General features: G+C 45.3%; 1 protein-coding gene across 1 annotated transcript in view; it reads left to right on the top strand.

Annotated features, from left to right (window-relative positions):
* Nucleotides 1-12,005, top strand: part of SCD5 (stearoyl-CoA desaturase 5) — a 28,766-nt gene extending 16,761 nt beyond the window's left edge. Inside the window, exons 2-5 of the mRNA XM_059470450.1 lie at nucleotides 1,041-1,171; nucleotides 5,705-5,910; nucleotides 8,264-8,496; nucleotides 10,266-12,005. Of these exons, the coding sequence (XP_059326433.1) occupies nucleotides 1,041-1,171; nucleotides 5,705-5,910; nucleotides 8,264-8,496; nucleotides 10,266-10,456 (761 nt within the window). The 3' untranslated portion in view covers nucleotides 10,457-12,005. The remainder of the gene's footprint in view (nucleotides 1-1,040; nucleotides 1,172-5,704; nucleotides 5,911-8,263; nucleotides 8,497-10,265) is intronic.
* Nucleotides 12,006-13,283: the final 1,278 nt, after the last annotated feature.

A 13,283-nucleotide genomic window follows, 5' to 3' on the forward strand; every position in this document is an offset into this window, starting at 1 on the left:
CTATAGATAATGTGCAGAGAGAATGCATGATTTTAGTTCATTTCTGTAGCTCTCCTCAGGTAAGCAGAAGTTTTAATTTCATTGTAGACTTCAATGGACTCAGCATAACCGCACAAATGAGCCTTTTCTAGGAGTACCATGAGCATTCACCCTGCTGAAAATCAGAATTGTCTCTTCAGTGATGGCACCCAAAGCAGGTTTTAGAGAGACATCATCTTCACTGGGACCATTCTGACTCCAGCTGTCTGCTGCATCTTGTGAGAAAGGCTTTGGTTTGCTGTACAGGAGATGACAGGGATTTTGACCATAGACATGGCAAGCAGTTTGGGTAAATCTGTTTTTGATGGATCCACCAGCAGAGTGGAAAAAGTCCATTTGCTTCTTCAGTCTGCAGGGGTGACAATCAACATGAAATATGGTTGCTGTTATTTTCCCAAATATCTTTCCATTCTATTTTCTCTCAGACGCTGCAATTTCAAGCACGGTGAGCTGGGAGTTGATAGAAGGACACAGTAGACACACACCTACATATACATTTGTTTTCTTTTTGCAAAGACAAATCTTTTACATTACATACCAGGAAAAGCAGACTGTGAATTCTTGTCAAACCACTGCCTGTCTAACACAGTTCCCTGGTGGATGGGCTCTTGTGCAGACACAAGTACAAAACCCATTTTTGGGGTCTCATTTTCCCTATTTGTTCTGGTATTTGAAATAGGCTGTTTTAACCAAAATGTGTCTGTGTAGGGTAGCAGGGATCCCTGGCTAAACAACACATTGCTGCAGATGATGTAAATCAATTTGAAATTGTCCTGTAATATTCTTTAATGTTGGAATCTGCTCTTGTTTTGATTTTACACTTGCAAAATAAGCCTGTCCTCTTCAGGAAGAGAGTCTGTGAGGCAGAGATGGGCTGAGAGCCTCACCTCCTGTCTGCAGGCATTGGCAGGCAGGGCAAGGAGCATCTCCACAGCACAGAGAGCACAAGTGATGTCAGCTGGCCCCCTGGCAGACCCTGTGTTTTGGTTTGTGTCTTTCAGCATATTTCTGTTTCCTGATGACGGCTCTGGGCGTGACAGCGGGCGCGCATCGCCTCTGGAGCCACCGCTCCTACAAAGCCAAGCTGCCTTTGAGGATCTTCCTGGCTGCAGCTAACTCCATGGCTTTCCAGGTGAGCTTGTGTTGCTTGTGCAGTTTCTCAGCCTCCAGGCAGCACTCTCTGCTGTGCAGGGATCCCCTCAGCTTAGAGACAGCAAAAGAAAGAAAAAAAAAGACCTGGCAGAAAGGCATTTATTTGCTGTAACACATTGTGCTGGCTCAGGGCATGCAGAGCCCTCTCACCACCCACGTAACAATGTGCACTAGGCAGACCAGGAGCAATAATTGCATAAGGACCACGCTGAAGGTGACCAAATCAGAGGCTCAGCACCCCAGCAGCTGAGCTGTGGTACAGGTCAGGCCCCACACTTCACAGGACAACGTGGAGACTTTTATAAGGGCCAGCTTGATGCAAGTGTGTCTGTGTAACCAAGAGTCTGTTCATCCAGGCAGTTGGAGATTGCCCAGAAAGGAGAGCAGGCACCCTTCCACAATCTTAATTTATCTCTGTTTTATGCAGCATTTTTCACCAGCCAAATTCAAATATGTTTGTGAAGAAGTGTGTTACTAGCTCTGTACTTGCTGGTAGGCAGTCCTAGACCACAGAAACACTTGTGTAACACCCAGCTGGTTGTAGGAGTTAGCCCTGGACCAGGATCTTCTCAGTGTGAATTTGGTTCCTCCTCTGGCTGGCAAGGATAGAGATAGGAACCTGCACTATAATTAAACTTACCTGTACTAAAATTAAACTTATTGAGTTTGGCTGCCATAACCCCTTGTGGCACTGAGTGCCATGTATGTCTTGTGCCCTGAGATTTTATCTTTTCCCTTTCAATCTGCTTGGTTGACTTTTTGTTCATTTGCCTTGACAGAGAATGAAAAGAGTCCCTTTATCTACCTCTGTACTTCTCATTTATCATCTTTGATTTTTTCTTTTTTAAGGTGGAAAGAATTAATTCGTTAGCCCCTCTACACATTACAAAGGGCACAATGCTTTTGCCTGAAAATGGAAATGTGTCCATTTTGACTATAGCCTTTCTTTATTCTGAACCATTTTCCATCTGCTGCTTGGTTCCTTGGAGAGCTTTACAAGCCCTTTGCTCAATGTGTTAAACAACTGTTGGGAGTTTTGAGAAGCCCTGGTGTTGTCTCCCTGTTACACAGCTGATCTTATCTTCCACAAGCAATTTAAATGAATGTGCAGAGCTGTTTGCAGTGAGCCTGCACACAGGGATTTCATTGCATTCTGCTGCCCTGTTGCTATGGATTTTGTTCTCAGCTGCATTGTGCTCATCACTGCTTTTGTCTGAGAACACTGGGATTCTGAGGCAGGGAAGTACTTCAAAGTAGCTTCAAGCCACCTTTGTGCCCTTCATATCAGAAATAAGATGAAAGGCCAAATTACCCACTCTAAATCTGAAGCCTGCTCCTAATTACCATGACATCCATTGCCTGTAAAGGCTCTTTCCACCACCACAGACAGACAGTGAGTGATGAGTTTTCAGGTCCATCTCCTTCACGTTGGCTGTGGGAGGAAGAGGTAGCACTAAAGATGCATACAGCATCCCTGGATGCTAAATGAGGAGGAAACATTCAGAATTCTTGAAGGGCAGGGGAAGGAAACTGCTGTAGAGTTTTAGCTTGATACTGCCTGGGCTGTGACATGCTGTACCTCCTCTGGAATACCATCAGATGCAGCCAGTTCTGCCATGTGGGTTTTATTAATGATTGGATCATGCTGAGCTGTGTTTCTTCTCTCCATCTAGAGTGAAGCTCTCATAATTTTGAAAGACTCTTCTTCTTGCTGTCACTTGTCTGTTTCAGACATAGGTAATACCTGGCTTATTGCTCTCCCAGCATTTAAGTTCCAGCAGCTCATCTGGGCCGTGCTGGTGTCATCTCTGTGGCACAGTCTGTGTTTGTGCTGGACACAGCAGGAGGGGTGGTGTGCAAATCTGTGTCAGCCCATGGAGACTGTCACACAGCCCAGGCCACTGGCACATGTCAGTCTGCAGGTTTGTTAAGGGACCTGCTAATGAAACCTCGTGGCTGCATCACTGTCACAGCAGGATGCTGTTGCTCCCTGCTCCAGAAGGGATCTCACCCCTGTGTTTACCTGAAACTTGATCAAAAGTGATGTGTTCTTGAAAAATGGTTGCTAATAATATGCTCAGAGCATATTTACACATGCTGTGCTCCACTTCATGGTGTATTTATTGTCAACAGTCCTGGCTTCAGGCCTTTATTTCCTCTTAGCTCTTGTGGTTTTAATTAGATGCAATTCAGTTGTTTCACAGCTTCCTAATCCTTTCATCTGGGGAATCATGGTTTTTTTTACCAGCTCTGCAGGCATTTGCTGTGGCATGAAAAGTCAAGTTAATTTCTCATGGTATCATTGCTTTTCCTGGTTATCTGCTGTCCCACAAATGACTTTATCAAGTGCTCTTGTGACAAATTGATCAATAGTCTCACTTGAAACATTATTTCTGGTTAAGAAAGAAGACCTTTTCTAAGTGTGCTTCTTGCATAAACCTGGTTTATTTTTAAGTTACTTAATGTTGACATTTTCCAGTCATATGGATATTCCCAGTGAAGCCACTGAAGCAGTGTAGAGATTTTCATTCCTTTTGATTCCTCTGTAGGAAGGTTGAGGGGTTCTCACTGAGGACTTGGGTGACTTCCTTTGCTTTTTTGCAGTTTACTTTGTTTTCTCATGCAGTGAGATGTTAAGGTGCAGCACACTGGAGCACTGGCAAGGGGCTGATCTTTGCTGCCTCCTTTCAGTGGCTTAGATGTGTCAGTGCTGCAGAAAAATGTCCCCCTCATCCCCAGCCCACTCCCAGCATCACTGTGTTCACTACATGGCAACAGCAAAGGGCTGAGCATAACTGAAGGCAGTGGAGCTGAGATCTTTCCAGGGTTCTTGCTCCTCACTTGTCCCTGGTGTGCTCTTGCAGGCAGAGAGCATTTTGCAAAGCTGAAATTGGGTGTTGGAGCCATTTGAGCTGGATTCTTTAGCTGCTCTTTGCAGTTGTTCCCAGAGGCCCCTCAGTGCTTTCTCTCCAACACTGATATCTGAAAGAAGGAGCAATGATTATTTCTGCAATGCTTTCTGCACAGGGCTCTTGCCCCACAAAATATGGGTACACACAGTTTCATTATCCTGTGCTTGCTGTGTCCTGGGCTGTATTCAGTGCCCACATGGGTGGTGTCCTATTCTTATTTAAGAGACCTTGCAATCAATTTTCTCGGTTCTACTGGGAGCAAACCTGCTGTGGTTGGTGGCTGTGGGTGCTGTTCCTAAAAGTAACCCAGGCCTTTTCTTCCTTGGGTATTTCTGCTTCTGACTGTGCAGAGGTGGAACTAGCAACCTCTGCTAAGAACTCTGATTAAAGTTCACCCTTGTGTGGATCTGGGCATTAACTGACATTTCCACATTTTAGTGTTGGTGTTGAGCACTTAAATTCATAGATGAGTGTGTGGCCTGAGGTTTGCAAGTGCTGAATGTGCTCACAATGCCCTGCACTAATAGCTTAGCACCACTGCAAAAGCCACCAGCTTGGTCCAGTGCATCCAGCCAGGGCATCCTGCAGAGCAAACTGGGAGGCTGATATCCCTTTGGCTGAGTGAACTCAGAAAGTCTCTCTTTATGGATCCAAGTGTGAAATTGTGGTCCATCCTTTCCTCCCTGCAGTCCCCATGATTCCATTTACAGCCATAAGGCATTTCAGTGTCATGTTGCTCACCACAGTGGCTGCAGTGATCCACAAGCTCTGTTCCATTTTCAGCACTGTGTTTGTGCCTGGAGGGCACCAGCTGCAACCAGCTGAGAAAGAGGATGCCAGAACTGAGAGCCCCTGTACTGTAGTCCGCTGAAAATAAATACACAAGGTTCCCCATAGCACAGTCTTAAAATAACAGTGTAAACATGTATGTACCCAGTCCCTGCAGCCCATCCTCAGACACCCAGGGCACACTGATGATGGCAACTCCCATCAGTTTTAGTGGTGGTTTTCCATGTTGACTAACATGGCTTTAAAACATGATTTTACCATGGATGATGGTAACTCCCATGGTTTTAGTCAACAACCTTTTTTGAGGAGTGTCAGAGAGGGACTTTCTGCTGTTACCATGTGTGGGAGTGTGGTATTTTTGGGGTTCCCCAGACAGAGGAGGAAGGAATGAATCTGACTCCATGTTCTTAGAAGGCTAATTTATTATTTTATGATACTAGAACATATTAAAAAATTTTATACTATGCTATACTAAAGAATAGAGAAAGGATACTCAAGAGAAGGCTAAAAGATACTAATGAAAAACTCATTACTTTCTCCAGAGTCCTGACACAGCTGGATCGTGATTGGTCATTAAGTTAAAACAATTCACATGTTGGATAAACAATCCCCAACCACATTCCAAAGCAGCAAAACACAGGAGAAGTGAATCAGATAATTATTGTTTTCCTTTTTCTCTGAGGCTTCTCAGCTTCCCAGGAGAGAAATCCTGGCCAAGGGATTTTCCAGAAAATATGACGGTGACCTGGGAGGCCTGGAGGTCGTGGCAGTGCCTGCCCCTCTCCTCTGACCCCAGGGTGCTTTTTGTGCAGAATGACATCTACGAGTGGAGCCGGGACCACCGCGTGCACCACAAGTACTCGGAGACGGACGCGGACCCGCACAACGCGCGCCGCGGCTTCTTCTTCTCGCACATCGGCTGGCTCTTCGTGCGCAAGCACCGCGACGTCATCGAGAAGGGCAGGAAACTGGATTTCACCGACCTGCTCGATGACCCTGTCGTCAGGTTCCAAAGAAAGTAAGTGCCCAGTGCTGAGCCCTGCTGTGAGCTGGGCGTGGAGAGATCCTCCTGCCTGGCAGTCTGGTTGTGGCTCATTCCTTGTTTTTGCCTGTCCCTTTTCTTCCCTGAGATATCCCTGCCACCGATGCCTTTCCTCTGGCCCCCACTATTCCCATGACACTTGTTGACTGTCCTCTGTGGCACAAGCAGCGAGCCCTGTCCTTGTGCCTCTGCTTTCCCAAAAAGCCTGGGCTGGTTATGAAAACAGCTGTGGCAGAAGTTGCTTGGATCTCGGCTTTCTTCTTTGATCACAGGAGCAAACACTGCAATCACTAATTGCCTTAGCACAGAAGTGCACATTTCACTCTGCAAAGTCATTTCTGGCACCCCTGGGCCAGTGCAGGCCAAGTGCCACCTCTCCCAAGACTGCCATTCTGTACAGCATTAATTATCTCCATTGGGAATTAGCACAGTCCTAGCTCAGTTTGCTACACACTCTGTGAGAGCTGGGAATTGAGCAACATCCTTTATGCTCTGTGAGTGCCTGTGTTCTAGGCACAAGAACACTTTCTGCTTGCAAGCATTTCATCCAGGCACTTTGGAAAACTGCTTAAGGCCATTTCTGTGTATTTTCTGAGTGAGGGGAGCAGTCAGTTAAGTCTAAACATTAGAGTTTTTTCTCCTTAGATTTTTCTCCTTAGATTTCTCTAAGGCAGAAAAATTACCCTTGTAATGGAAATCTTCCAGGAGTGAGGAATACTTCCCTCCATGTATGGTTGCTTTCACTGGTTCCTCAGTTGGCAGTGCCTTTTTGCAACAGCTCCCTTGAAGTTTGCTGCAGCTCCTTTTGGCTATTTCCTTTTCCACGACAACAGCATCCAGGAGAAGCAAGCTTTACTGCTTTGGTCATGCTGCAAAGGTTATCTAGTGAAGAAGTGTGTTTTCTGTAGGAAAGTTGTCTTAGCAAATGCCTTTGCTCTGGATTTGAATTTAGGACAGTGTTGGGGGTTTTTTTGACAACATGGAAAAACTAGCAGGCACTAAGAATCACAATACATCACTGAGAATCATAATAAATCCTTCTTGTCAGGTTTTGTTTTAAGGCCAAATTGTTAGCTTTGCTGAATTTCGTGGTGCTTCTGAGTTGTGGACGAGGCACCACTCAGTCAGTTTAAAACCACATCACTTCAGCTGAAATCACAGTAGTGCTCCAGGCATGACTGACAGCAAAACCTACCCTGTGTGAGTCAGGGAGCAGTAATCCTGCAGGTGATGTGAGAGAGGGGCTCACAGCTGAAGTGTCTCCAGGACAAAGTTTTCGTGCGGTGAAAGCAGGGGTGTTCCCCAGGTATGTGTTGAGGCATTGATGTCCCTGCACTCCAGGTAAGGAGGTTTCTCACCCCAAGGTGCATGTTTCAGAGGAAGGCAATGTACTCTGATGCTTGTTCAGATGGGAGATTTCATATCTTCATCAAAGACCTCAGTCTGGGCTTCTTCCATCTGGCAGGATAGTTTTAATTGGTGCCTGATAAGATGTTCTCATATTTTATTCTATTTCCCCAGAGTGGTAGAGGCTTTGAACTTTGAAGGAGTTTTCTGGAGTGGAAAGTACTTTTCTCCTCCAGCTCTGCTTAAATCCTGGCCTTGAACTGATGAGAGTCTGATAAGGTCAGACTTCTGACCTTATCAGAAGTCAGTCATATGAGTGGGAAATTACTTGTTATCTTTGGTGGAGCAAAGAAAGGGAACTTGTTTGCTTGGAGGGCCTTAGCTCAGGTAAGTGAGAATTGGAGGGCCTTAGCTCAGGTAAGTTCTGTGAGAGACCTGAAGAATGCCCTCTTCACCTTGGCTGGTGTTGCTGTGGAGCTGCAGATCTCCTCCTGGAGCCCAGGATGTGAGGCACAACGTCTAAACAACAACAAAATACATCAAGCAAAGAACTTGCAAGGCAGGAGGTTGATTGATTTCATGCACAAGATGATCAAAACTAGCTCATGTGTTACAGATGAGAACTGTGTTCATGAAAACTTCTTTCCTTTCAAAAATACTGCTAATACTAGCATTTTTCCAGCCCTCTGTGGATCTTAATTGGAAGCTGTTTGTTTTTGTCAAATAAAAAATGACAGTTCTTCCTATCCAAAAGACTTCTAGGGAATGCAAAGTTTTAATAACTGTTTAATAAATCTATTTTTCCTCATCCCTTCCAGAAAACTCAACAAAAGCAGGGGTCTATTTTAAACCTTAGGGTGTTTTATAGGGGGATGAACAAGACGGGTCTTATGGACGAACAAGGGAGTTTTATAGGGGGTCTTATGGGGACGAACAGGACGGGTCTTACTTGGCCTTCCTTTTCCCCTTGTAACTCCTGCAGGTATTACAAGAGCTCAGTAGTGCTGATGTGCTTTGTGATCCCCACCGTCGTGCCGTGGTACCTGTGGGGTGAGAGCCTGTGGAACGCTTACTTCCTGGCCTCCATCCTGCGGTACACCATCTCCCTGAACGTCACCTGGCTGGTCAACAGCGCCGCCCACATGTACGGCAACCGCCCCTACGACAAGAACATCAACCCCAGGCAGAACACCCTGGTCACCCTGGGAGCCATTGGTGAGTGCTGCAGCCCTGGGCATAGCTCTGCCAGCTCGGGGTGGTGTCCTGTCAGAATCCAGGACATCCCTCTGGCTGCCCTGGATGGCTCGGGCCCTTGCCAGGGGGCTCAGAGACCTTGGCACAGAGCCCAAGACCCCTGTACCTTTGATTTTGACCCATGGAAAAATTACCAACCTTATATGAGGATCTGCAAGCCACAAAAGTTTAAATAGAATGATAATTAGTTTGTGACAGAGTGAAAAGTAGGATTTTGGGGTTTTTAGAGTGGGGGCTTGGGGTCCCAAGATGGAGCAATTTCGGCATGCCTTGTCCTTCTTTCTCCTTCTTCCTAGCCTCCATCTTCTGGGTGATGGTGACTTTTGGATTGGTTTAGGGTAGAGATGGACTGTTTAACATAGGTGATAGGTATTGGAAAATTATTGTAAATAAAGTATATATAATTTTTAGTATAAAAAGACAACATCACCCTGAAGGCAGGCAGTGTGCCACTGACTGACCTGCTGAACAGACCTCAGCAGGCCAGGGAAAGAATGTTATAGATAACAGAAAATAAACAATCTTGAAAACCAGAACAGAAGAATCCCGACTCCTTCTTCAGTTGCCGGGCTGGGAAAAGAGAGTCTCTAACAAATCTTGGGGTCATCTTGACCACAGAGACTCCCGAGAGTGTCCCATCCTCTTTCACCCTGGTGGGGACTCTGGGTGTCTGCAGCTGGTCATGTCTTGGAGCCAGGGTTTGGAGGGGTTTGTGGAAACCCAGGGCACCAGGAATATTTCCCTGTCTACTCTGGGGTGCCCTGACCCCCAGGGGAGCACTGACTTTGACCTTCATTCATGGAGAAAGTTTCCTAAACTCCAGAATAGACTAGAATCCACTAGGGTGTGAAGTAGATTGTAGAGAGTAGTGTAGGTGTATCACTTAGGTGGGAAATTGAGGTTTTAGGATTTTTAGAATGTAGTGAATGGAAGCAAGATGGAGGGCACAGGGTGTCATCCTGGTCTGCTTCCTCATGCTTCTTCTTCCTCCTTCTTCATGGGTTTGGGTGGCATTTTGTAATTGGGCAGAAAAATCTGCATTGTGGACTTTTGGGGATCAGTTATTGGGTTAAAAAGGGAAATCATCTAGGTGTCCATTCTTAATCGGATAGTTTAGCTTTAAAAGACCTTGTAATGATAGATTGTTTGCCATTTTTGCGGTGCTTTTTCAGTGCGCTGAGCCTTGTGTGGACAGCGTGCAAAACTCTAGATAAGATAACAATAAACCAGAACCTGAAGACCAAAAAGATCCAGTGCATCTCTCTTTCCTGACACAAGAACAGTCCAGGAAGGTCTCCCCCGATAGGGGAGCCCCTGGGAGGGCCCAGCCAGAGTCCCAGAAGTCAGGGAATCTGCAACAGGGTATTCCGACAGGAGGCTGGAGCTTGTGCATCCTAGAGGAAAGTGCCTGTGTTCTACACTGAAATAACACCATGTGGTCTCTGGGAAGGGAGGTGTTAGCACCCAGCAACAAGCTCTGCTCAGCAGAAAGTGCAGCGGAAGTGAGGACCCCACTTCTGACTCAGCTGTGTGTCTCCCCTCTTGAAGCACTTCTGGTTTTCTTCCCTGAGCATAAGGCGTGGGACATGCCCCTTCCTACTGGGGAGGAGAATGACTTCCACTAGATGCCAGACTTGGGCAATGGGTGTTGGAGTGTCCTGCCTGAGTGTGTTCCTGTGTTGACAAAAGAGCCAGCCACGTGGTCTTTAAACTCCCTCTGTGTTTTTCAGGTGAGGGTTTCCACAACTACCACCACACCTTCCCGTTTGACTACTCGGCCAGCGAGCTGGGCCTGAAGTTCAACCCCACCACGTGGTTCATTGACTTCATGTTTTGGCTGGGGTTGGTCACTGATCGCAAGCAGGCTCCCAAGGAGATGATCCAGGCTCGCAAGGAAAGGACTGGAGATGGCAGTGCCTGAGGGTGACACTTGGCTGTGCCAGCGCTGCTGTCCGTCCGTCCGTCCGCGTGGCTGCCGGGTGCGTGACCCCGTGCCTGTGGTGGATTTACCTCCGGGTAGAATTCTTCTTTTGTTCCAGATCGGTTGGGCTGAGTTGGTTCCCCAGGAATTGATTCAGCCACGGCCTTTTGTTCTTTTTTTTCCTTATTAGCTGTCTTATGTCCGAATTTAAGACTATTAAGTGTAAAAATGTTATATATTATTTAATATTGCAGTTAAGCGGGAGAGAGATTTGATTTTAGTCACTGTAGTTCATGTCTGAGATTTGTTGTAATTTGCTTGTTCATGGTAAATGTTGGCAGGTTGAAGGAGCTAACTGTCCTTTCCAAGTGCAGTTAGTGAGTTTTTTGTTCCTACTGCTAATCCAGTAAGGTTTTGGGGCGCATCTTTCAGGGGGATGGGGCAGAGCCCAGTGTGCTGTGTCAGCTGCATACTCCTGGAAAGAACAGTAACACCACTGATGAAAAACAGTGTGTGCAAGGGGGAAAATCACCCTCAGTTTAGTTAGATGTTAGTTTGGAAACCTGCTTTCTTCTTTTTGTTAGCCCTGTTAGCCAGCCCAGTGCACTGCTGTCTTTGCTAAGTATGAAAACCATTTATTGCTGAGCAGGCTTTTGTGTTGAAGATTAGTCTCTATACAGGCCAAAATACCAACTGATGCTATATTGAGATGGTTCCTTTGTTGTCACATATACATTGTAATTGTAAATGTATAGAGCTCAACCATGTCTTAAGCCAAATAAAGCTTTGGTTTCAATGTTTGGAGACCTGAGTCATATTCTAATCAGTCATGGCCATTGATGCATGCATATTTTAGCTCCTTTTGCACAAGAGGCCTCTTAACTTCTTTTTCTGCCTTTGACTAGTGGGTCTTAGAAAACTGACCTTTATCTAAGTCAGACCCTGTACTAATATTTCAGCTGCATGCAACATCCATTGGTTTCTGAGCAAAATATAAAGACAGTTATGTAGCTTCTGAATTTTAACAGTTGCCTCGCTTAACTAAAAAAAAAAAAGAAAAAAAAAAGAAAAAAAGAAAAAAAAAAAAGGAAAAAAAAATTTAAAAAAAAAAAAGGCATGTGGATTTAATGGGACATATAGCCCTTTGTGTTAGATGTTAGCCAGTGCAGGAGAGAGGCTTTATACTGTCAGCACTGGAGCACTTTTGAAGATAGAGGGCATGATTTTCATTTATAAAGAATGTCACTGCCTTGCCCCTCGGAGAGGGAGTGCCTGCTTCCCAGACACACAGCCCCACACCCTGGGCAAGGCAGGGATCTCAAGATAACTGAGACTCAGGCCCAGATATTTTCAGGAAAGATGCAAAAGTGGGGGGGGAAAAATAAAATGGTTTCTTTTTTGTTCTGTTTCTTGTTTTTCAAATGATGCCATATAATATAAAAGAGTTGTCTTTATTCTGTCTTTCATCCAGCAGGTGTTTTAAAAGTGTTATTTTGCCATTAATGATGTGTAAACTCTTGAGTGATTTACAATAAACAGTTATGAGTTAGCCTGGCCACTGTGTTTAATTTTGAAACACCTCCCAAAGCAAAGGTCTTTGTGCATCTCACATCAGAATTACAGCTGTGTTTCGCTTGGCATTTCCAGCTCTGCATTTGGTGCAGCTCAAAATACCTCCCCCCTCAGCATTTCTGAATGTCAGGGGAGGCTGTCAAATGGAAGGACACCAAGGGATTTGATTACTTGGGGCTTCCTGGCCAAGCTGATAGAGGGGGAAAAGAAACTGCAAGCTCTCATAATCCTGAAAGGAGACCGTGGCAAGTTCTTGCATGTGAAAATCCAGCTTTAACAGAAAAATACCAGCCCAGTGTGACAACAGGACAGTGCTTTGGCCAAAAATATTAAACATTTTATTTAGATTTTGCTGTAAGATCTCTTTGTTTGTGTTGAGATGGGCCTGAAGACCCGTGTGTGCCTGAAGGTGTGTTTGGATGTGCATTCATCTGGAGTCAGCCATTTGACAGACAGAGGAATTACACACACACACACACACACACACACATGTATAGAGTAGGAGATGGGCTCCTGGAGCTGAGGGGCTCCTGACCTGCTGGTTAGAAAGATAAACTATTCCTTCCATGGCCAAAATCATACAGAACCTGCCTTCAAAGTGATGTGTGTAATGGGTTTGGACTTGGGCTGCGAGTGTAGGAGTGAAGCTTGGAAGATGTGCAAATGCCTGATCTCACTGCTGTTCTCCCTTCCTTTGTGCAATTTCCTGACCACAGAACTGCAGGGAATGCACCAACATACACAGCTTCCTGTTGATCTTTATAATTTTTCTTTTGTACTGCTACTGCTTGGACTTCCTTAGGCTCGTTCCTGTCAAGTGCCTGCTGTAAGAAGAATAAGGGGCCTTGCTAAGAGGCACTGCTGCTCTGAAGCTCTCTGAGTACCTGAAATTACAAGGTAATATTCCCCCACCCTCCCCCAAGGCATAAGACTTCAAAAGCAGCAGCAGTTCGAGTGTATTTCAGGGATCTGAAGACTGAAATTGAAACCATTGTCAAGTTACCTGGTTTTGAAAAACTGAAAATAACTAAAGAAACATTGTTCAGAAAAGAAAAAGCTCTTCCATCAAATGTCTTATCTGGAAGCTTATGCTACCTGAATCCCTTTTTGTAGATTAAATTCTCCATGTGGTAGAGTTGATAAAAAACGTGTCAGCCTTTACAGGAAAACTAGGTTTTTAAAGAGGATGCCTCGAATTTTGGTAAGAAAAGGAATACTTCTGTGCAGTCCCTTTTTTAACCAAAATTCGAGGCAC

Source organism: Ammospiza nelsoni, chromosome 4 (genome assembly GCF_027579445.1).
Source record: "Ammospiza nelsoni isolate bAmmNel1 chromosome 4, bAmmNel1.pri, whole genome shotgun sequence".
Classification (NCBI taxonomy): Eukaryota; Metazoa; Chordata; class Aves; order Passeriformes; family Passerellidae; genus Ammospiza; species Ammospiza nelsoni.